General features: G+C 37.3%; 1 protein-coding gene across 1 annotated transcript in view; it reads left to right on the forward strand.

The window, feature by feature from the left end:
* The window catches only part of LOC110101594 (protein HAPLESS 2), a 69,574-nt gene that overhangs the window by 40,693 nt on the left and 4,441 nt on the right, over positions 1-24,440 (forward strand). Inside the window, exons 13-14 of the mRNA XM_020829558.2 lie at positions 15,356-15,473; positions 18,563-18,595. Coding sequence (XP_020685217.1) covers positions 15,356-15,473; positions 18,563-18,595 — 151 coding nt within the window. The remainder of the gene's footprint in view (positions 1-15,355; positions 15,474-18,562; positions 18,596-24,440) is intronic.

A 24,440-nucleotide genomic window follows, 5' to 3' on the forward strand; every position in this document is an offset into this window, starting at 1 on the left:
GGATGAATGGAAAACTGCTTTTAAAACAAAGGAAGGCTTGTATGAATGGCTTGTTATGCCTTTTGGTTTGTCAAATGCTCCAAGTACTTTTATGCGAACAATGAATCATGTTTTGCGACCTTTTATTGGAAAGTTTGTGGTTGTATATTTTGATGATATTCTGATTTATAGCATTCGCCCATCTGAACATCTTTTTCATCTCGAGTAAATTCTGAAAACTTTGAGGGAACAAAAGCTGTATATCAATTTAAAGAAGTGTTTTTTTATGACTTCAAGTTTGACGTTCTTGGGTTACATTGTGTCTGCTAAAGGAATCAAAGTAGATCCTGTGAAAATTGAGTCAATAAAGAGCTGGCATGTTCCTAAAAATATCAGTGAGGTAAGAGGTTTTCATGGGTTAGCATCTTTTTATCGTCGATTCATTAAAAGCTGCAGTTCTGTGATCGCTCCGATTACTGATTGTTTAAAAAAGGGAATCTTTAAATGGACCCCTTAGGCTGAAAAAACTTTTCAACTTATCAAAATCAGAATGAGTCAAGCTCCAATTCTTAGTCTGCCAAATTTTGAAAAAGTTTTTGAAGTTGATTGTGATGCTTCGCATGTTGGTATTGGTGCTGTTTTAAGTCAGGAAGGAAAACCTATTGCATACTTTAGTGAAAAATTAAATGATGTTCAATCTCGATATTCTACTTATGACTTGGAATTTTATGCCATTGTTCAAGCTTTAAAATTCTGGAGATGCTATTTGATTCATCGGGAATTTATTTTGAATACTGATCACGAGGCTTTACAGTTTTTTGGTTCACAAAAAAATCTAAACAAAAAACATGCAAAATGGATTTCTTTCTTGCAAGAGTATTCTTTTCATATCAAACATGAGACTGGGGTTTTGAATAAGGTTGCTGATGCTTTAAGTCGAAGATCTCATTTGTTGATAACTGTTTTTCCGACTGTTACTTATTTTGATTTTCTGAAAGATACTTATGCAAATTATTCTGATTTTAAAAATATTTGGGCTTCTTGTCTTGCTTCTGGAACTGATCCTTCTGCTCGATTTGTTATACATCAAGATTTTTTGTTTAAGGGAACTAGACTTTGCATATCTAAGAGTTCCTTAAGAGAACAACTTGTGAAAGAATTGCATAGTGGAGGTTTAAGAGGACATTTTGGGCAAGGAAAAACAATTGCTTTAGTTAAAGAAAAATTTTTTTGGCCTCATATGAGAAAGGACATTGCTAAGCTGGTTAAACAATGTAAAATATGTCAGGCTTTTAAAAGAACTGCACAAAATTCTGGTTTGTATACTCTGTCTATTCCAAACAAACCTTGGGAAGATATTTCTATGGATTTCATTTTGGGTTTGTCGTTTACTTCTCGAAAATTTGACTCTATTTTTGTGGTTGTGGATCTATTTAGCAAAATGGCGCATTTTATTCCCTGTAAGAAAACTTCTGATGCTTCTTACATTGTTGATTTGTTTTTCAAAGAAATTATTCGTCTGCATGGTATTCCTCGTACTTTTACTTTTGATCGAGACACTATATTTTTAAGTCATTTTTTGGAGAACTTTGTGGGCAAAACTTGGAACTACTCTTCAATTTAGTAGTGCCTATCATTCTCAAACTGATGGGCAAACTGAAGTAGTCAATAGCAATGTTTAAAATTGCGTATTCGGGTATTGAGGCGTTTTTCATTCGTGAGGCGAGGCGTAAGCCTCAAGGCGTTTTGAGGCGTAAGCCTCAAAATCAAAAGATTGTGTAAACATAAAATGATAAATTTTTTATATACTAATGAGTGAATAATATAAAACATAAAAAAACATAAGATATGAAGTGAAATCAAAATATTCCAATAATAAGACAATATGAAATATAGTTCAACTCAAAATTCTATCTTTCCCAAATCCCAGTATTCTTTTCATTAACATATAATTCAAATTTCTAGCAATCACATATCACATTAAGAACTCATAATCATCAGCACTGTCATCACTAAGGGGTTCTTCATTTGAATCATTATGGTGAACTGCTCTCTCCCCTTCCTCCTCTCCTATAGAGTCCAATATCGGGCATTTACTTCAAGATTTATGTAAGTTTTAATATATATAGCGTGAGGCGTAAGCCTCATGCCAGTGAGGCGAGGCGGGCCTTAAGGCGGGCCTCAACCAAGTTGAGGCGCAAGCCTCATAACAAAAACTCGAGGCGTAAGCATCGAGGCATTTTTTACTGGAATTGCGCAAAGGCGGGCCTCAAGGCAAGCCTCATATTGCGCAATTTTAAACCATGGTCAATAGAAGTTTAGAAAATTTGTTAAGATGCCTTGTTGGAGAAAAACCATCTCAATGGGATTTAGTATTGCCTCAGGCTGAGTTTGCTTACAATAATTCTGTTAATCGTTCCACTGGCAAAACTCTTTTTGAAATAATTTATGAGCAACCTATTCCTCACATTTTAGATAAGAACTCCTTATCCTTACCTAAAAAAACTAGTGCTAAAGCTTTTGAAATATTTGACCACATAAAAACTGTCTAACAATAGGTCCTTGAAAAACTTCAAAAAAATAATGCTAAGTACAAGTCTGCTGCTGATAAACATCGAAAAGAAGTGAATTTCAATGTGGGTGATTTGGTTATGACTTACTTTCGTCGCCAACGATTTCCTATTGGTACTTTTAGAAAATTAAGCAGAAAAAAGTTTAGCCCTTTTCGTGTGCTTCGAAAATTAGGCACTAATGCCTAGTTGTTGGATCTACCAATTACTGTTGGCACTTCTCCTGTTTTAAATGTTTCTGATTTATCTTTGTATGAAGGAAATTCTGATGATTCTGTAGACATTGAAACTTTGACACTCTCTACTCATTTGACAAAGTCTGAAGATCAAATTGAAGATGTTGTTGATATGAAAGTAACTAAAACAAGACATGGGGCACACAAGAGGTTCTTGGTCAAATGGAGCAATCGACTATTAACTGACTGCACCTGGATTGATGCTGCTGATCTAAAAAATCAAAATTTTGAGCTTTATGAAAGAGTTGCTGAAACGTTCTCATCGGGAGATGAGAATTTTCCACCAGTGATGCTATCAAATATTCTATATTTTTATTTTATATTGAACATTAGTATGTTTTTATGTTCTTTTCTTTTTTTTTAGCTATCCAATAATGGGAAAGCATCCAATGATCATGGTCGGTAGTGCTTATGGCTTGGTAGACCTTTGGTTTGCTGGCTCGATTGGTCCTTGGCTGCTGCTGGTTCACGGGTTGGCTTATGGTCCACGGTTTTGGAGCCTATGGTGATGTGTGGAGGAGGTTGGTTCATTGGAGATGACCTCATTTTCTTAGTTGCTTGCTCATTAATGATGAGCTGAAGTTTAGTAGCTCATTAATGTTCTAAAGGTAAGCTCATAAGTTGGATTCATTATTGGAGTGGTCTTGTCCCATCTCCTTCTCTTTTCTTCTTTAAAATAAACCCTTGTCCCTTGGGATTCCGTGGCTGTTTTTTGGGCTTCTGTGCTGGATGATTTCCGTGCCATTGCCCCTTGTTTTTCTGGCTGGCTGCTGGTTTTCCGAGCTGGGGGCCTTTCCGTGTCTTTTGGCGCCTCGGTTCTGTGCGAGCCTCTTTGGTTCCCGTGGCTGCTTCTTCGGTTCCCTGGCGGGGCTTGTTTTCCGTGAAATGCTTGGGGAATTCCGTGACTTATGATGCTTGGGTTCTTGTGAAGATTCATTAAGGTGGTTGTTTGTATTCCCCTTTTTTACTTATAAATATGAGATGTTTTGTGAAGGAGTAGTTGAATATTGAGAGCATTTTGCTATTGACCTGCGGGTTATTGGAAAAGCTTGCGAGCTTGTTCCATCTCTTTTTCTTCTATCTCTTGGGAAATCTTGCGAGCTCTTTTCACCATTCGTCTAGGCTTCTAACCTCTTTCGTCTTGGCTTCTAACCTCTTTCGTCTCTCCACAAGTTCGACTCCATCTGTATCCTTCTTCTTGAGCTTTGGTGATGTTTGTTGGCTGATTTGGGAGAGTTTGGATCGACCAATTGGACTATCGTGCAGTGGTGGACCATCGGTTTTCTAGCCCTAAGCACTTATTTTATTTAACCTACATTTCGATGCATGTGAGGAACCCTCTCTGTCAGTTGTCTGAGAATAGCGTTGTTTTATTTTCTTTGAATTCTCTTTTAGTTTTCTTCGTCAGATTTTGGATGATATAGATGATTGCTACTATTTGAATCAAGTCTGGTTAAGTTCTGTTCATTATTCTCTTATTTTGGCTTTTCTAACTAGTGTGCTTACATCAACTTGGTATCATAGCACATTCACCTTTTTTTGGTTGGTAGGAGTCTTTCTCTTTTATGTTTAACAAATGGCTAATGATCAAGGGGATTGATAACAAATGATGCAACAATTGAATAATTTGCAACAACAAATCAACACGGTAGCTGAAGCAATTTCTAATCTAAATGTCAAGCTAATGTTAATCCTAGTGTTCAAACTTCTGGAAGTGAGGAGGAAGAACCTAGAAATCAAAATAGGCGACAAAGAAATTGGGATTACTTAATTAAAATTGATGTCCATAATTTTGAAGGAAAATTACAACCTGAACAATTCATTGAATGGGTAGAGAAAATGGATCAATTTTTTGAATCGAAAGAAATTTTGGATAATCGAAAAGTCAAATTCGCAAGTTTAAAACTAACGGGGCATGCATTAACTTGGTGGAAATACTTACAAAATAACAGATTAAGGCGAGGCAAAGAAAAAATTCAAACTTGGGATAGGATGAAAGAAAAGATGAAAGAAAAATTTCTGCCTTCTGATCATTCAAGAACCATTTTTCAGGAATTTAACAATTTATGTCAAGGTAATCAAACTGTGGAAGAATACACTAAAATTTTTTATAAATTGCAAGCTAGAAATGATTTGGATGAGTCTGAAGAGAAATCCATAACAAGATATCTTAATGGGTTAAAATAGACAATTCAGAATCAACTTAACTTGCATCATGTCTTTAAATTAGATGAAGCTTATTGCATGGCCTTGAGAGTTGAAAAACAACATTTGCGGGGAAACAACAAAATAACGGAAACATATAAGCGACGACAAACTAGTGGAACTAAGCTTCAATCTCAAACTTTTGCAGGAACTTCGGAAGTAAAATTCAAACTTCACAAACAACCTTTGGATCAACTTCTTCAAATCCAAATCCTCGAACGAAACGTAATGAAACTGAAGCAATCGAAAGGTAAAAGAAGTGATAGGACCAAAACCAATTGGACCATGTTATAAATCTGGCTTGTATGATCATCTGTCTCCAGCTTGTAGAAAAAACAATCCACCTAGAGCCAATTACATTGAACAAGAGGAAAGCCCTGAAAATTCAGAAAATGATGAATCTGAAGAAGAAAATGAGGAAGAAGTGGAAGCAAATAATGTTGAAGATTGGCGCATCACCCACCAACCTTGGAGACGGCCAGGTTCGTGGTTTCATATCTTTGATTTCCCTTAACTCTATCTCCCACCTTTTCTTCACGATCTTACTTCGCCCTAGTCGTTTCCTTCCACCCACCAAAACACCACCAACATCACCTTGCCGCCGGCCCCTTACCTGCCCCCATTCAAACCGCCGGCCTAGCCCTCTCCCACCCCCCATTGCCTACTTTGGATACTTCCTAATTTTTGGATTGCCGTAATTTAGTTGGTCTTTGAATTCACATTTTCCCAAATTTGAAATTCAAATTCTTTCCTAAATTATAAAATCTATTTTAGGAAAGTTTTCAAATTTTCCCTCCTCTTGGTTTTTCCCTCCATCACCAACTTGCCCTTAAACCTTTCATAAAATAGTCGTTTATATTTTAGGTAACTCTATTCATGAGTAAATTCAAATATATTTGAATTTAAATAGTTACCTAATTTATAATCCTATTTTTGATAACTTCTTATTTCATAACCTATTTAAATTTCATATTAAATTGGATGAAATCTTTCATTCCAAATTTAATTTCTTAATTTAAGTAACCTAAATCATCTCCCCCAATCTCCTCCCTCATCATTAAGCCGCCGTTCCCCCCTATATAATAAATGCAGTGATTTATTTCCTAAACCTCCTCCTCCTCGCTTGGAAATAAGTTCAAATCAGCCTCTATCTCCCCTAGCCGAAATCTCCCAAGGCCCCCATACTTATTTCTTTACTCAAATCTCCCTCCCCACTTGGAAACATTTCCAAATCATTCCTTCAGCTATCCGTCTCCTTGCCCATGTATCTAGACAAGCTTCTTTCCTCCAAAACCCTCCCTCACAACCCATCCAACTTCAGATTTCTGTTTCTCAAGCTTGTTGCCAGAAATTCCTGCACCTAACTTTGGTTTTCCACCTACCGGAAAGCTCATTAACTGCTGCCCTAGGAGGACAGCCCGCTATCCCGTAATTGTCTCCAGCCCCTTTTACTATAATATCATTATAGAGTCCCTTCCTTGCTGGCCGGAACTTCCCAAGGTCTGAAACTACAACTTCTGGCATGGACGGCTGACCCGGAACTAGATTTCGGCATTGTTTACAACGAACAAGGAGACGTCGACCTACTACAGTCCACCTCCTTTTCAACCCGAAGATTGACGGTTCCGTGGAACGATACGTCAATCGCATCCTTTTTTTTTGTCCTAGCCGAAGCAACCGACGAACAATTATCGGACATCGAGCGGAGCATCACCGCGGGATCTCAATGAAGGTGAACTTCTCTCCTAGTTCATGTATCATCCTATTCTACTAACCTTGTAGGAGATGTTCTAAGCAAGGAATCGTGTTGCACCATTATCGCTTCCGCCAGTAAAGTAGGTTGTTTTTCTTCTATGTTACTAAGCTTTCTTTGTTAGATTAGGGTTTATGTTGAAAACTACTTTGTTTGCATTGCTTTGAATTTCCTAAATATTTTAAATTGGTTTAGCATTCTTATGTAACTTGGCCTAAACGGATGTGACCGCCTGTTAGTTTTCTTTTGTTGTTTTTTTATTGCTAATAACTTAAATGGTGTTGCTCTTTAAATTATTGTGCAAACTTTCCTTTCAAGCATTGTAGTTCTACATCATCTGGTATCAGAGCATGGCTAGCATAGGCTACACATGCTAGAAATCATCCTAGGGAGCTACATAATCATTCTTAGTCGTCATTGCATGCATATCACCGTTTATAACATTTTAAATCATTGATTACTTTGCTGTCCAGTAAATTTCTGCAAACTTTAGGAAGTTTTAAAGGTGTCAATTGCAAATCTTTGTGCTGTCCTTGCACCTTAGGATCCCTATATCCTTTACCCACTCACCTACTTCCTGTGTGAGCTGAAGTTTAGCATGATATCCCACTTTGAGTTTGCTGTCCACTCATTTTCTGCACCTTCTAGTGACATTTTGGAGAGTCTAGCTTCGCTTTAGGTGCTATCCCCTATCTAGATTCATCCCCAAGTGTTGCCAGCTCAGTCCAATGGACCCGATTGGACTTCAAAAGAAGCTAGATGACCTAGTTAATATAATGGGCTCTATAACTAAAACGATGAAGGAGAAACATGCTGACATTCCTCACTGTAGGTATGTGCACCAGTCGGTCAATCATGTCAGTCGGAAGGTTACCCATTCTATTTATCAACCTAGTCATGAATCCAAGCTGTAACGACCTCACTTAGAGTCACATGACCGTTTGCCCACTTTTGATGGTTCATCGGACCCTTACTACTTTAAGGAGTGGATTAGACGATTAGAAGACTATTTTGAATTGCATTGTATTTTTGAGTCCCACCAAACTAACATTGTTAGGTCTCTCCTGAGTAGTCATGCTTGTCAATTTTGGATGAGGTTGAAAGATCATAAAGAGTCTCGTGGTGAGTATATTGCTTCTGATTGGAAAGACATGAGACGAGAACTTAAATTGAAATATCTCCCCTCGACGTGTGACAAACCATCTGATTTTAGGATTAGATCACCACCTGGTCAGAAAACTTTTGGGTGTTGCACTCTCAAGGACCCTACACGTGAAAGTCTGTCCTACTCACCTTTTACACTCCAATCTGATATCGTGACTTCTAGTCATCATCATACGGCAGTCACTCACTTCCCTACAGCTGTGGTCACCCCTACACCCGTCCGACCTAGCCTTCCCCCTCATGTATCTGATTCTAATCAGGGAGTAGCCCCAACACCTTGGCATCTTCATCTAGGACACTACCCTGCCTCTTTTATTGGGACAAACCACGGACATCACTATGGTCGAGACCACCCATCTCTTAGTAACATTAGGGTTGCTGCCCCACCCTGTAGATCTTCACCTAGCAGTGTTGGTCGATCCTCTATTGGGTCTTCTGATAGAGTGTATCCATATGACTCCCCACTTGGACCAACTCCTAGCCATCCCAATCCATCTTTAGCCTCCCCAATCCTTGACCTACAAGTGTACTTTTAGCAAAGAAAAGATCCCCTGAACTTGAAATGGAGTCCATCCATTTCGTGGATGCCAATGATATCACTGATGACGAAGACTTCTTTGAGGATGAGACTGAAGTGAGTAACTTAGACTCCCTACATGACTTAAACCCTGAGCTAGGAGAATTGGAGCCTTTAGACTTGGATTCCTTAGTCCATCCCGATCCTAATTTCATTAAGGATATCCCTTTGGATAAGGTCTGCTTGGATAATATTAATTTGATCTCGACAGAGACTAATCTGACCATGAGCACATTGAAATTGAATTCAAACGACAATACTTTGAATTTGGATGATTTTGAGCCTAATTTAAACAATGAGCCATCTGTTGTTTTATTGGAGCCTATTTTAGGAGTTGCCCCTTTAAATTTACAATTGAAAGAGTATGTCTTTCTTGATTGGGCTTAACACATCACTCCTACCGACTTTAATGAGAGTATTCGCCCACACTTTCCTGTTGTGCCCACCTCTGCTCTGGACACTCTACCCCGTCTTTTGAGTACCACACCTGCTGGTGATTCTTTGGGCTATCTTATTATGGTTGAGAGTGATGACACATCGTCTTATCATACTCCTGATTCTTACATTTTTCCCTCTATATCCTTATCCTTCTCTGTTAAGGACCTTCCCTCTCCTAGTTGGATGACCTTACTAAATCACCTTACTACCCCTAGGAGACTATCTGTGACCCTAGCTGAGATTCCCCAGGGAGATGCCCTTTTAGCTAAGGATGTCTTCATTGCTCCTCCTACACCAGTTCCCTTAAACACAAAAATTTTATGTCCTCTTATTTTGTGACTGATCCGTCTTTATTCCTACATATGTGTGCTTGTGAGCCAGTATGTTTGTGTGTGTTTTGGTAGTCTGTTTTCTTCCAAATCGTCCTTTGTTAAACTTTTGCGTATGTCCCCAAATTCATGCTAATCTTCATGCACATCAAGTCTCTTGCATCACATCATTACTTACCTTTTTTAGTCTTGAATTTTGGACGCATGAATTCGCATAAAACCTTGCCACATTGCATCGCATCTGTATTTACTACTCAAGGAAATTGCACGACAATTTAAACAGGGCAACAAAGATTATAAGTTATAGGCTGATCTAAAACAACGATTCAAAACTTTTGAGGTGGGTGACTCCGTGATGGTGCGAATCCATCCGGAACGGTTCCAACAAGGAACCGTTAAGAAGTTGCATGCCAAGAGTGCTGGGCCGTTTAAAATATTAAAGGAAATTAATGACAATGCGTATGTAGTAGATCTTCCAAGTGAAGTCAACATCAACCCTTCTTTTAACATTGAGGATCTAGTTGCATATGAAGGACCTGATTTCAATCCGCTCAACCCACTCACATAATAGCCTCATGTAGCCCATAATTTGAAAGCCCCAATTTACCTCTACTTCCCAATATCCCTACACCACTCATGGCAGACAAAGTAGAAACGATTCTAAGCGATGACATCATCTCTACGAGGGAAGGTGGAAGAAGGAGATACTCGATCAAGTGGAGAGGTATAACCTGAAACTGAGGACACATGGTTGGATCGCGAAGAACTGCAGCACATTGAGCCCGATGCATTGGAGCTATACGAGAGAGATTCTCACTCGACGGAGTCGAGTTTTCTCCCACCCCGGGAAATGATGGGGACATCGGATGGAAAGTCTATCGAAGACGTGGCCGTAGATCAACGGCCATGATTTACCCAATGTATTTTTTATGTTTATGTTTTATGATTTATTGATGTAATTTTTCTTTCATTAGTTTTCCCTTTTTACCCTTGCTTAAGGGAATGAGTCTTGTAAGTCCTTGAGGGCGTATTAGTATTTTTTATTTTGAGTCTTTGTAGGAGGATATTTAAAGCCCCCCTTTGTTCTATTTTGGTTAATGAATGATTATTTGAGAATTTTGTCTTCTTGCTTGGAGTTCTTGAGAGAGCTTGAGATCGGAGAGAGATCCCTTGGAGAGGGAGATTGGCGCATCACCCACCAACCTTGGAGAAGGCCAGGTTCGTGGTTTCACATCTTTGATTTCCCTTAACTCTATCTCCCACCTTTTCTTCACGATCTTACTTCGCCCTAGTCATTTCCTTCCACCCACCAAAACACCACCAACATCTCCACCTTGTCGCCGGCCCCTTACCCGCCCCCATTCAAACCGCCGGCCTAGCCCTCTCCCATCCCCCATTGCCTACTTTGGATACTTCCTAATTTTTGGATTGCCATAATTTAGTTGGTCTTTGAATTCAAATTTCTCCAAATTTGAAATACAAATTCTTTCCTAAATTATAAAATCTATTTTAGGAAAGTTTTCAAATTTTCCCTCTTGGTTTTTCCCTCCATCACCAACTTGCCCTTAAACCTTTCCTAAAATAGTCTTTTATATTTTAGGTAACTCTATTCATGAGTAAATTCAAATATATTTGAATTTAAAATAGTTACCTAATTTATAATCCTATTTTTGGTAACTTCTTATTTCATAGCCTATTTAAATTTCAAATTAAATTGGATGAAATCTTGCATTTCAAATTTAATTTCTTAATTTAAGTAACCTAAATCATCTCCCCCAATCTCCTCCCTCATCATTAAGCCGCTAGTCCCCCCATCTATAATAAATGCAATGATTTATTTCCTAAACCTCCTCCTCGCTTGGAAATAAGTTCAAATCAGCCTCTATCTCCCCTAGCCGAAATCTCCCAAGGCCCCCATACTTATTTCTTTAGTCAAATCACCCTCCTCCTCACTTGGAAACATTCCAAATCATTCATTCAGCTATCCGTCTCCTTCCCCATGTATCTGGACAAGCTTCTTTCCTCCAAAACCCTCCCTCACAACCCATCCAACTTCATATTTCTGTTTCTCAAGCTTGCTGCCAGAAATTCCTGCACCTGACTTTGGTTTTCCACCTACCGGAAAGCTCATTAACTGCTGCCCTAGGAGGACAGCCCGTCGTCCCGTAATTCTCACCAGCCCCTTTTACTATAATATCATTATAGAGTCCCTTCCTTGCTGGCCGGAACTTCCCAAGGTCTGAAACTACAACTTCTAGCATGGACGGCTGACCCGGTACTAGATTCCAACATTGTTTACAACGAACAAGGAGACGTCGACCTACAGTTTACCTCCTTTTCAACCCGGAGATTGACGGTTCCGTGGAACAATACGTCGATCGCATCCTTTTATTTTTGTCCTAGCCGAAGAAACCGACGAACAATTACCGGACATCGAGTGGAGCATCACCGCGGGATCTCAATGAAGGTGAACTTCTCTCCTAGTTCATGTATCATCCTATTCTACTAACCTTGTAGGAGATGTTCTAAGCAAGGAATCGTGTTGTAAACGTAGGGTTGTTTTCTTCTATGTTACTAAGCTTTCTTTGTTAGATTAGGGTTTATGTTGAAAACTACTTCATTTGCATTGCTTTGAATTTCCTAAATATTTTAAATTGGTTTAGCATTCTTATGTAACTTGGCCTAAACGGATGTGACCGTTTGTTAGTTTTCTTTGGTTGTTTTTTTATTGCTAATAACTTAAATGGTGCTGCTCTTTAAATTATTGTGCAAACTTTCCTTTTAAGCATTGTAGTTCTACATCACCTATATCCTCAAAAGAAAATTTCTGATCCTTCTACAAAATCTGTCCCAAAAAATTCAAAGTCACTCGATCCTGAATTGCTTCTCAATACTAATGAACTCAAAGACTCTGAAGTGATTTATCTTGCGGTAGGAAAAGAGACTTAAGAAAACAAAAAAATTCCTAAAGAAATTCAATCTTTGATAAAAAAAAATTGAAGATATAACCCCAGAAGAACTACTTGATTCCTTGCCTCCTCTAAGAGACATCCAAAACCAGATTGACCTTGTGCCTGGGGAAAATTAACCACACCTGCCTCACTATCGTATGAGTCCTGCTGAACATGATGAACTTCACAAACAAGTAATTGGTCTCTTAACCAAAGGATTAATCAGAGAAAACATGATCCCATGTGCTGTCCCCCCTGCTTACCCCTAAAAAAGATGAAACTTGAAGAATGTGTGTTGACAGTCGTGCTATAAACAAGATAAGCATCAAGTATAGGTTTCTAATCCCATGACTTGACGATATGCTTGACATGCTTAGTGGTGCCAAAATTCTCTCTAAGATTTACTTGAGAATTGGATATCACCAAATCTGGATACGACCCGGTGATGAGTGGAAAACAGCCTTTAAAACTAAGGAAGGACTCTACGGGTGACTAGTAATGCCTTTTGGTCTAGCAAATGCTCCTAGCACATTTATGCGAACCATGAATCAAATCTTGCGTCCCTTTATTGGAAAATTTGTGGTGGTTTATTTTGATGATATAATGATTTATAGTGCATGTCCCAATGATCATCTTGAACATGTAAGACACGTTCTTCAAACTTTAAGAGAACAATGTTTATTCATCAATCTTAAAAAGTGCTATTTCATGACTCCTAGTTTGACTTTCCTTGGATATATTGTCTCTAATTAAGAAATTAAAGTGGACCCCATTAAAATTGAAGCAATCCAGAGTTGGCCAACTCCAAGAACAATTATTGAAGTGAGGAGATTTCATGGATTAGTCTCTTTTTACTGACGATTTATGAACAATTTCAGTACTTTATAAGATGTTTGGAACAACAAAAATTTAGAGTGTATTAATCTGGAATGTAAATATCAAAATTTATCGATTGACTTGTAGAGATGCTTTATTGTTTCTATTAAGGAGGCAAATTATGCATGAGTAAATCAATGAACTATTTTTTTTCCATATTAATATAAATAGTCATTTTGAATTGTCAAAACATACTAAGGTTAGAATAACCTCACTATCAAGGAATAACATCTAGACCTATCATAGTTTAAAACAACTTCAAGCCTTTATCCCACTGCGTGGGGTCGGGTACATGAATCTTTTTTTTCCATTGTCCTGTTAAGAGTCAAGTTCTCATTTAAATTTGATAAAAAAAATGTGATATGTAATATTTTCTAGCTAAGTCTTTTTAGGTCTACCTCTACCTTTCTTAACTTAGGCCAAATCTAATACATCTACTCTTGTAATTGGGTTATCGGAAGGCCAACGTTTTATGTGTTCAAACCATGTAAGACAACTCTCTCTAATCTTATTTTCCATTGAAGCTACTCCAACCTTTTCACGTACATATACTTGTTTTGCATTCTATCTCTTAGAGTGAAGCCACTAATCCACTTGAGCATCCTCATCTTAGCAACACTTAACTTTATGCTTCCCCTATTAGCCAACATTTTGTGTCATAAAACATTGTAGGTCTCACCACCATCTTATTTAGACCTGTCATTGAGTCTAATAGTATTATTTATCATTTATACTTTTCCATTGTCATTTCTATAAATAAAATTATTTGCGGACAAGATTACAACAAACCTAACATGCCAATGAGAGTACTAACTTCATGTAGAATTGTACAATGATTCGTTCAATTTGAGATAATTTTGAAAATATCAATAGAAAGTGGAATTTATCCATTTAGAATTTTAGATGTGCTAGTGTGAGAAGTCGTGTTTCAGATTGTGGGTCTGTGAATTAAATTAAAGAAGAGTATTAACAATCATACTACTTTATAAAAATAAAATCCAACTACAAATATTTAATAGAAGGATTGAAAGGAATTTATACGTGGCTATAGCATGAATTAACAGAACTCCTATAAATCTTCCAAATGACACTCTAGAATATATCTAACAAGCTTAGTAGATATGCAGATATGCCATGTGTTTTGGTTGGCATAGAAATAAAGGTAAAAGAGAAGACAAACAACCATTATGCTAGTCTCCATAACTTCTTTCAATTAAGCATTCACATTATTTTTTCCTAAACAGTGCACTATTTGTTTTCTATCTGATTTTAAATTGCTTCTTGTTATCTGTTGAGATTATAAAGGGCCACAACTAATTCCATATATATTGACTTCACATTTTGAAAAACTTATTAATAATGTAATTTATTAAGTGATTATTGATCACCTATAAAAAGGAAATGTTATAGTTTTGGATAGCCATAAAAGCATTCTGATCGCCTAAAAACATACCATCTTTGCTAAGAAAATGTTCTAGAAACCAAGAACATATGGCTCAACCAGTTTAACTAGGAACCAGCAGAAGTCCATTCTAGTATACCACACAAACCAGTTTCAAGATGAAATGCCTAGAACCAGGAAAAAGTTGTCAACCTTTATACCAAACTAAATCAGCTAAAATATTTGACCCAGCAACCTTCCTCATTTCCATTTCCATCAGCACCCCCGCTCGATTATATCTTCTACAATTCACCACTGAGTAACATCGCGGCTCCCTCAGGAGCTTTGGGATCTTGCTCGCCCACAAAAACCAGTAAATAATTTGACTTTCTAAATTATTAAGTATCAGCAGCCTCTCAAGATTTATGAGCTCCATATTTTGATATTGAAGATTTATAATGACAATTAATTTGTTTGGTTGTTAGTTGGTTAGTTGTCATTTCAGTGTCATACTTTATTAAGTATGCCCGTTAAAATACTAGTATTGTGCACCATACAAAATTTTTAGTATCTTGAAACTTGAAATCATGAAGATAATAACCAATTATTTGCAATTGAGGGTCGTGAGCAAAGACAAAGGGTTGAACATATTGAAATAGTTTCTCTGATACAATTTATATGTTATGGTCTTGCATCTGTGCAAACAGGGGTTCCTACATGGAAACCCAAAAGAAGAAAAATATCTTTTGCATATCAGCTTTAATTGTTCTTTCATATTTTTGTTGGCTTAAACAAGTCACCTTTTTCTGATTGTTTCATATGTTCGATGCTCATGTGTATTTCTTTCAAATTATAGAGCCAATGAAGACTGGTGAACATTCATAATTTTGTTTCAGGAGTCCCGGGAAGATTTTAAGCATAAGAGTCCCTACATTTGAAGCACTTACCCAATTTGGTACAGCTATAGTGACAACAAAGAACATTGGTAAACTAGAAGCCTCATATAGCCTAACGGTATGTTGATTTTATCTGTTCAATTTTTCCATCAAACTTGAAGTAATATTTAAGCTTTTTGAAATTATGTTCATGTGGGGTTATGCCATCTTAACTTTATAGAATTCAATTTTTCGTTATATGATACGTTAAGTAAGAACTTATATATTTTAATTTGTTTTCTATTTGTTTGGCCTGTTTGTTGCTATGATGCTACAGCAAATGTATTTTCTTAAACTCAATATGTTGTATGGACAAAACTTTCCTGTTAAAACTTTATTCCATACATTTGGAACACTGTTCTTGAACGTGTGTTGGCTTTATCTGAGCTTATTTATGCACTGCTGATGAGTTGTCAATAGGGCTTATTGCCTCAATTTTCTATTATATAATTTTTCCTTTATACAACAAACAACAACTTCAAGCCTTTGTCCCAATACGTGGGGTCGGGCACATGAATCCTTTTCCTCCATTGTGTCTTGTTAAAAGTCAAATTCTCGTTTAAATCAAATAAAGACAGATCATTTCCAATATTTTCTAACCAAGTCTTTTTTAGGTCTACCTCTACCTCTCTTAACATAAGTCAAATCTAATACCTCTACTTTCCTAACCGGGTCATCGGAAGGCTGTTGTTTTATGTGACCAAACCATCTAAGGCGACTCTCTATAATTTTATCTTCCACTGGCGCTACTCCAACCTTTTCACGTATATGCTCCTTTTGTATCCTATTTCTATAGGTAAAGCCACTCATTCACCTAAGCATCCTCATCTCTGCAACACTTAACTTACACAATGCCACATTGAACATAATAATTTCTAAGAACTTAGAAATGAGGAAGATCATCAATAGTTGATGGCATTTTTTGGAAGATCTAGTTGGCTTAATGTCAAAACTTCGTAATGTTAACAAGTGTACACAAATCTGTCTTAAAAGAATCTCATGGTTTCAGTTCATTCTTTATTTCTATTTCAAAGAATAGAGTATAGATGCAGAAAGCTTCCACTGATTAAACCTCTACTTCAGTTACCATATGTGACGAAGATAACATTTCATTACTGCAGACCTCTTCCAACTAAAGATACTTCAACTAAGTTTTAGGATGATGAAATAAATCTATCCAGTAAAGGTTATAAATGGTTGTTTGACCATCAAGTGATAGCTTAATGCATCATGAAGAAACAAATATAAGCTCCTTTTCCTCTAAAAAAAACAACAGAGCTTGGTAAAATCTCTAGATTGCAATCTACTTCATGATGATATATATATATATATATATATATATATATATATATATATATATATATATAGGAACATGTTCTGCTGTTAGAATAGTTTAATGAGTCTCATAAAGAAATGGAATAATACATGGTTTTGCCTTAAAAATAAAAAAACTAGCTGCTGAATTTGATTGACCAAAATAATTGAAGGGTTGTGTCAAAAAAAGACAGTACAAAATGCCTAAGTCTCCAATTATGTTATCTCTGGAGGGATTGATGTACATAGGCTTGCCCTTACTTCAGTAAGGAGGCAATGATGCAACCGATAACCTCAACTCCAAGTCACAGGGGGATAGGCTAACCTTTGCTCATAATATCACCTTCTATTTTAGATCTGGAATAAAATTAAATAAAAAAGCTCACACTTGTGCAGGGTTTTTGGGAGGAGTTAATTTGTGTTCATTTTTATCTTTCCTTTGAATAATATAGAGGCTATTTTCGTGACCCAAATTCATGACATCCAACTTATAATGGAGTCAACCATAAATCCAGCCCACCATCTGCAGCATGCGACAACAACAAAATCATGTCTTTATCCTACTATGTGGGGTACATGAATTCTTCTTCTCTATTGTGTCCTATCAAAAATCAAATTCTCATTTAAATCTAATAAACAAAATTTATTTCTAATGCTTTCTAAGTCTTTTTAGGTCTACATCTATCTTTCTTAACATTGGTCAGATCTAATGCATCTACTCTCCTATCCTAATCGTGTATTGAAAGGCCGACATTTTATGTGACTAAATAATCTAAGGTGACTCTCTCTAATTTTATCTGCCACTGCAACTACTCCAACCTTTTCATGGATAATACTCGCTTTATATTTTATTTCTAAGTGTAAAGTGACTCATCCACCTAAGTATCCTCATCTCTGTAACACTTAATTTTATGATTATCTTTTAATGACCAATATTTTGCACCATAAAGCATTGCAGCTATCACCACCATCTTAGGCATGGTTTCTAAAAAAAAAAAAATTCTTAAGCATTATGGATCTAAAGTATAAATATTATAAAGGTTTTATTTAGTATTATCTTCGACAGTTGTTATTTAAATGTTTTCATGTTTCTTTTTACCAAACAATACCGTGTAAACCATTGATGTACTCCCTTTCTTTTTAAATGCTAATCAGCAGCAGCAACAACAACAACAACAACAAAACCACCAAGCGTTGTATCCCACTACGTAGGGTCGATTATATGAATCGATTTTCTCCATTGTGTCCTGTTAAGAGTCAAATTATTATTTTAATCAAGTCACCACCAACACTGTATAATTCCATCAGACAAGAGGTGCATCTTACACATGTTTTAGTCAGATTGTATGTTTTCTCATACCCATTTGTTTACGTTTCATAAACTTTTTGTGATGCTGGCTAACATATGACATGGATCTCAGGATGCCAATTAAAGTATTGAACATAAACATTTTCACGGAATTTTGTTTTGAATTATCTAGGAAGATTCTAATCTATTGCTAGTTAGTGAGGCATTGCAGACATTCAGGTGACTAGTCAACTAGACGGTGCAGGACTCTAAAATGGCAACTTCAGCTAGTGATGGTAGTACTAGTTAAAAATGGATTTTGACATAAGAAAAAAAGTCTTAATATTAGGATGTTTTACTATGTTAGAATTACTTAGTGCATCGGAAGATTTCTGATATTTTCTATCTTATCTACAGACTTTATCAAGATACAGTTAATGACACGTGGACACTAATTTATATTTAAATTTTTACATGGACTCATAAATTCGTGAATGTGAATGCAAATTAATGTAAATTATATCTAGATTTGAATTTCCCTCAAGTTTTATTTTTTTTCCTTGCAGTTTGACTGCCTGAAGGGTATCAGCTACATGGAGGTATTATCTTAAGTTCAAATTGTGTTATAGTGCATTCGAAGTAAGTTGTCTTAATATCTGATCTTTTACAAGTTTCGTTGTTATATTGCATTCATTTTAGAGTGGAAGTTGATAGTTGCTAAGGCACCCAAGAAGGGGGGGAGGAGGATTGGGGATTGGGTATTTAAAAACTTTCGTAATTAAAATTAGGTTTAAGAAACTTAGATTTTAGTTTTTAGAAAAACTTATAGTGACAAAGAAGTTTATGTTATCAAAAACAAATTTGTGCAAGAAAACCACTTGAAAATCATATTTGATTTTTATGTACAATGCGGCAAAGTAGAAAAATTAGGTGACTAAGTTGGTTGCTAGTTAGCACATGTATGCACACAAAAGAAAAAGATAAAGCAAGCAAAAACACAATGCACTTTTATGTGGTTCGGCCAAAACAACCCACAACCGGCTTACTCGATGCCTAACCACACACAATCGGCTAGGATTCAACTAAAACCACCAAGGTTACAACAACTGTATCTTCCAATACCAGGAAGAGGTTACCTCACACGACGGTGAGAACCTCATAGCAAGGTTACAATGAAACAAGGAACAAAACAAAAATCCAGTACAAATCTCACTATTACAAGAAATAACAATGAATGTAGGTCTCATAACAATAAGCCACAATAGCCAACAAATTTGATAGCTCGCAATATAATTTCTTTATTATGCATTTTAAATATCGAAATTATCTCACCAAATTGTGAAAAATGATCTAGCAAAGGCTTGATGTAGCCGACCCAAATGGCGAAAAAGGATTCATGTAGCCGACCCCACGTAGTGGTACAAAGGCTTGATGTTGTTGTATGCATTTTAAATATCAATGAAAATGCACCCACAAATTAAACTTGCAACCAATCTAATCTAATAGTTGAGTTTTACAAAAGTATATGAAGATTCAAACACAAGTAGCAACACATGAACAATAACTTAATATAATTGCAAGAGGAGATGCACAATAGATATCAAACAAACTTTTGAATCAACTCAAGAATAATGTGAATAGTTAGAGATTACAAGTAAGGTTCAACTAAACTTCGATTTACCACATGAAGTATATGATCATGATAAAATATCGAACTAATGTGAAGAGTATCATAATTTGAATCCAAGAAAAAATGACTTCATAATTTTGCACAAGATTGAAAGAATTAAAATACCACAATTGGAAATATGTTGACCTACAATCTACAGCAAAAAAAAAAAGTAAGAAGAAATAAAAAAATACCCAAAATGATTACCTGTAGCCAAATCCAGCCCGAATCGCTGCACCGGTCGCTTCTACAGTCGCCCCATACCCTGTTCGGCGTCGTTGCATTCGCGTCAAGTTCGCCTCGAATACACCTCCTCTCGAGTCATTAAATACGACTCTAAAACGAAGTTCTGGCTTCGGTTCTCTCACGCAAAGTAGCTGAAACCCCGCTTCTTCTCCACTTCTCCCACGCATATGAGTCTCCTGTGACTTTCCTTCCTCTCTGCCGAAGACCTCTAAGTCCCGACCCGCTCTTCGTTTCTCAAAGCCATACGCCAATCCAAAGCCTCGCCGATTCTCTCTTCCACGCGATCGGAAATCCCCATACGACCCGAAGCTCCCTGTCCCGATCTGTTTGCCTGTGTCGACTCGTCATACGAACAGAGAGAGAGAGAGAAAAAGAAACCAAACTCTTACCTCATTTGCGATCCATCTCCTCTACTCCACCCGACCTCTTGCACTTGACCTCCATTCGATTCCAAGCAACTCCCATAGCCGAACCCAAGATCCAGTCGTCGCCCTTCCTCTCAGCCGAACCCATCTCCACTCCTCCCTGCGGCAAGCCCAAACCGAGGATAGGTATAGTTTTATTATTATTATTATTATTATTATTATTATTATTATTATTAGTTATAATAAAATAACAGTTTATTATTACTGGTTATAATAATAATAATAATAAGTTATTATGATTAATTATGATAATAATAATAGTTTATTATTATTTTCAATTATAAAAATAGTAAATTATTATTATTGATTATAATAATAATTTCATGTACATCTTTTCTCGTCATTACCAACGGCCGTCAAGGTATAACTCCTAAACCCTAAAACTCCGAGAATCCATTTTCGATGTTTGCAATGTGACAAAACAACCACCTATACACGCTTTTCTTAGCGTGGTGGGAGGAAGTGTGTCGCAAGGCTTGCAACGAAGCGGGTAATCACCTAAATTCCTTCTTCTTAGTTCGTAGCGCACTGGAAAATCGCCTATACATGCTTTTCTTAGCGTGGTGGGATGGGGATCCGGTGCGATGCGTACTATGAAGCGGGGATACCCATAAGTACCCGCTTGCGGGGAAATAACTGCTTTTCTTGCAATGCGTACCAAAGACCTATACACGCTTTTCTTAGCGTGGTGGGGGATAAAAAAAAATACACGGCCGCGGTGTCCTCGAAAGAGGGCACCTACCATACACGCTTTTCTTAGCATGGTGGGAAAGGCCCAGTTTTCCGTAGTTTTCTCCTAAACGGGGGAGACGCCGGGAGGCTACCGAAATTTCGAGTGAATGTGAGACTTGACTTGGACCTCATTTGAACTAAAAAAAAACAATGGTGGACTCGGACTTGTGAACTTTAAATGCAATAAACTCAAATATAAAACAAATCCAAGCTTAAATAAATCACAATGACTTGAATGAAAACTTGGATTCAAGCTTAAATAAAGATACAAGTTGACCATTTGGAACTATACTCAGAACTTGAATCAAGTTGACAACAGTTGGACTTGAACTCAAATGATGAAGAACTTGATTTGAACATTAAGCCGACAAGGCTTGAACTTCAAGGACAGCAGGGGATTTAGAACTTGAGTTTGATGCTTGAACTCAAGCAAGGATTTGTGAAACTGGACTCGAATGAACATGTTTTGAAAATTAAAGTAAAATGATCATATTGAAAATATAAAAGTGTTAACCAATAATCTTGAGCATCCAAACAAACATCAATGAATAGAACTTGGACCTGAACTTAGTCTGAGGAATGTGAAACTTTGCTTGAATGCAAAAAATTTGAACTTGAGCTGAGTGACATTGTTTGGGACTTGAACAAAGAACTACAAGCTTAACTTTCCTACAAGCATCAACAAATAATCATGAGCAATGACCTATGGTGAATAGAATCCTTATATCTCACTCATAAGAATAAGTGATATGAATTTGATGAGCAAAGATAGTTACAATGGGGATATTCATAAAAGATTTACATATGAATGTAGTGAAGTCTCCATTATCAACAACAATTCAACATGCAAGCAAAGGTACAAACAAGGGTAACACACCGGCAAAGTATACAAGCTCCTACAAGTTAACATGTAAAACTCTTCATTCATACAACGATCTTATCTACAAGTAGTGTTGGTGAACACATCACCAATGCGGATTTTCTACATGAATGAGATAGAAGATCGTAGCGGATGTGAACTCTTACTAGCAATGATGGAAGATGAGTAATTATCAGATAAATGCACTGAACCTCAACAAATCATAGCAATTAATATGCAATATGAGATGTTCACAAGCATAACACATCATTGACAATAATTCAACATGGGTTAAATACACTGGTTCTCTAATGCAGAAGCGGACGTATAACAAATGCAAATGCCTATGAAAGTTTGTAGAAGACCCGCTGTGCACACAACACGTCATCTACAAGAAGGATACAAGGAGTCTACCACAAGTGTTAAGATACTAATACAGTCTATAATCAGACAGTGGCAAGTAGGTGCATCTGTCTCCTACAAGTGGAGGGTATTTGATATACAACAAGTGCAAGTGCCTACGGTCCATTGCAGGAGGCCCGTTGTACATTCAACATATGGTTTGCGAGCAAATATGAAAGATCTGCAACACATACGATCTCTCTACGAAAATAAATGTATGTGTCAGCCACTGATGGGTAGATGCAGAAAGACTTCAGTAAATGCAGTATCCTGTAGTCAGCCTCAATCTACAAATGAAAGAATACATCTACCTGCAGCAATTTTGGATGTGTTTTGGGGACCAAAACCACAAAAAAATGCATGGAGAATATGACAAGTGCAAGCTCCTATGACCAAAAAGCAGGAGATTCGTTAGTGCACTATGATCCACCAACAGAAAGCAACATATAGTGCACGACAGTCTACCTGTACAAAGTAGCGAACAAGTCTATTAAGAAGCTGCTATGCCACGACACCGGATCCGCAACATTCATGAAAGCGGACAGAAGGTGTCTCTAAATATTCCAAGAATACCCCGTACGTGCACTGTAGTTTATATACACATAGGTACACAAGGGGTAAATGCAATCGCAATACCCGCATGGGGCCCGGCGAGCGTGTTATTGGTAAATAAATTTGAACCTGATCCTCCTAAGCAGGTCAAAAGGAGTAGACAGGGTTCAATTATAAAATGCCCCAAACACCCGCATGGACCCCGGCGAGCATGTTGTAGAAACACATGTGACATTTAGGGATGCTGCGCGGGTCAATAAGTGAATTCAAGTTCGAGCCCGATCCTCCTATAAAGGCAAGTGGGAGTTGACAAGGCTCGAACCCTTAAATGAATATCCGGTCACGAGGTCGACTGAGATATTTATTTTATACATTCATATTAGGCCTTCAAAGCCTATAATCAGAAGAATTCACTAACAAGGGCACAAAGTCTATGAAACCCTATCCTCGATCAATAGCTTGGTCGAGTTGACAGGGTTCAATCAACAAAAGAGAAATGACCCCAAACCCCCCGATGATGGCCATGTTGAATGAAAATCTCAACCAGAGGGGTTAATTTCAGGCATTTTTAAATGTCACCTCAAATATCCACAAAGTCCAAAATTTCAAAAATCCTAAATTTCAAAATATTTAAAATTGAAACTCAATCATCAACCACTCAAAGCAAAATTCATCCACCCTCCATAACAGTTTGCCGAGGTGGACAAATTCAAATATAACTTCAGCTCACAAAGAGCCCAATGCTCAGTCGAAAATATCACTAGGATCCATTCTCAAACCAATCTTCTGCTAGTAAGGACGTGGTATGCGTCCTCTAACCGGCGGTTTTGCCTCAAAATTGCACCGTAGGATAAACGGTTATGACCCTAGGCCCTCTGAACCGAGTGGATTTGCCGCCAAATGGCACCATGTAATACCGGTTATGGCCAGAGCCAATACGCTCCTTAGTGACAACAAATCCTTGAGATATGAATCAATAGGATATGATCGATAGGGCACAAAGCCCTCTGTTAGCTAAGGTGGATTCCAATTTGTCCCCTTAAACAAACATCCAATCCAGGTCTACAAGATCCCTCCCCTTGGACAAAGCAACCCATGGCTGCCGACAAGGATCCTTCTGTCAGGTTTGGTCGACTACCTCCTCTGACTAAGTAGACCAGGGACCATGATGGCACGGGACGACAGAACTATGGGATCTTGATCGGGTCTAACATTCATTCCCCCACCATCCGCTTTAAGTGAAAGATGGTGAAAATTTCTATTTTAAATATCAAATCCCAACTTTAAACCATCCAAATTTCCCAATATCCAAACTCTTCAAATACCTATGCCTATGCTGCTACTATACGCCAGATAGTAGACCAGGGACCATGATGGCCCGGGACGACGGAACTATGGGATCTTGATCGGGTCTAACATTCATTCCCCCACCATCCGCTTTAAGTGAAAGATGGTGAAAATTTCTATTTTAAATATCAAATCCCAACTTTAAACCATCCAAATTTTCCAATATCCAAACTCTTCAAATACCTATGCCTATGTTGCTATTATACGCCAGA

Source organism: Dendrobium catenatum, unplaced genomic scaffold (genome assembly GCF_001605985.2).
Source record: "Dendrobium catenatum unplaced genomic scaffold, ASM160598v2 fragScaff_scaffold_1209, whole genome shotgun sequence".
Taxonomy (NCBI): domain Eukaryota; kingdom Viridiplantae; phylum Streptophyta; class Magnoliopsida; order Asparagales; family Orchidaceae; genus Dendrobium; species Dendrobium catenatum.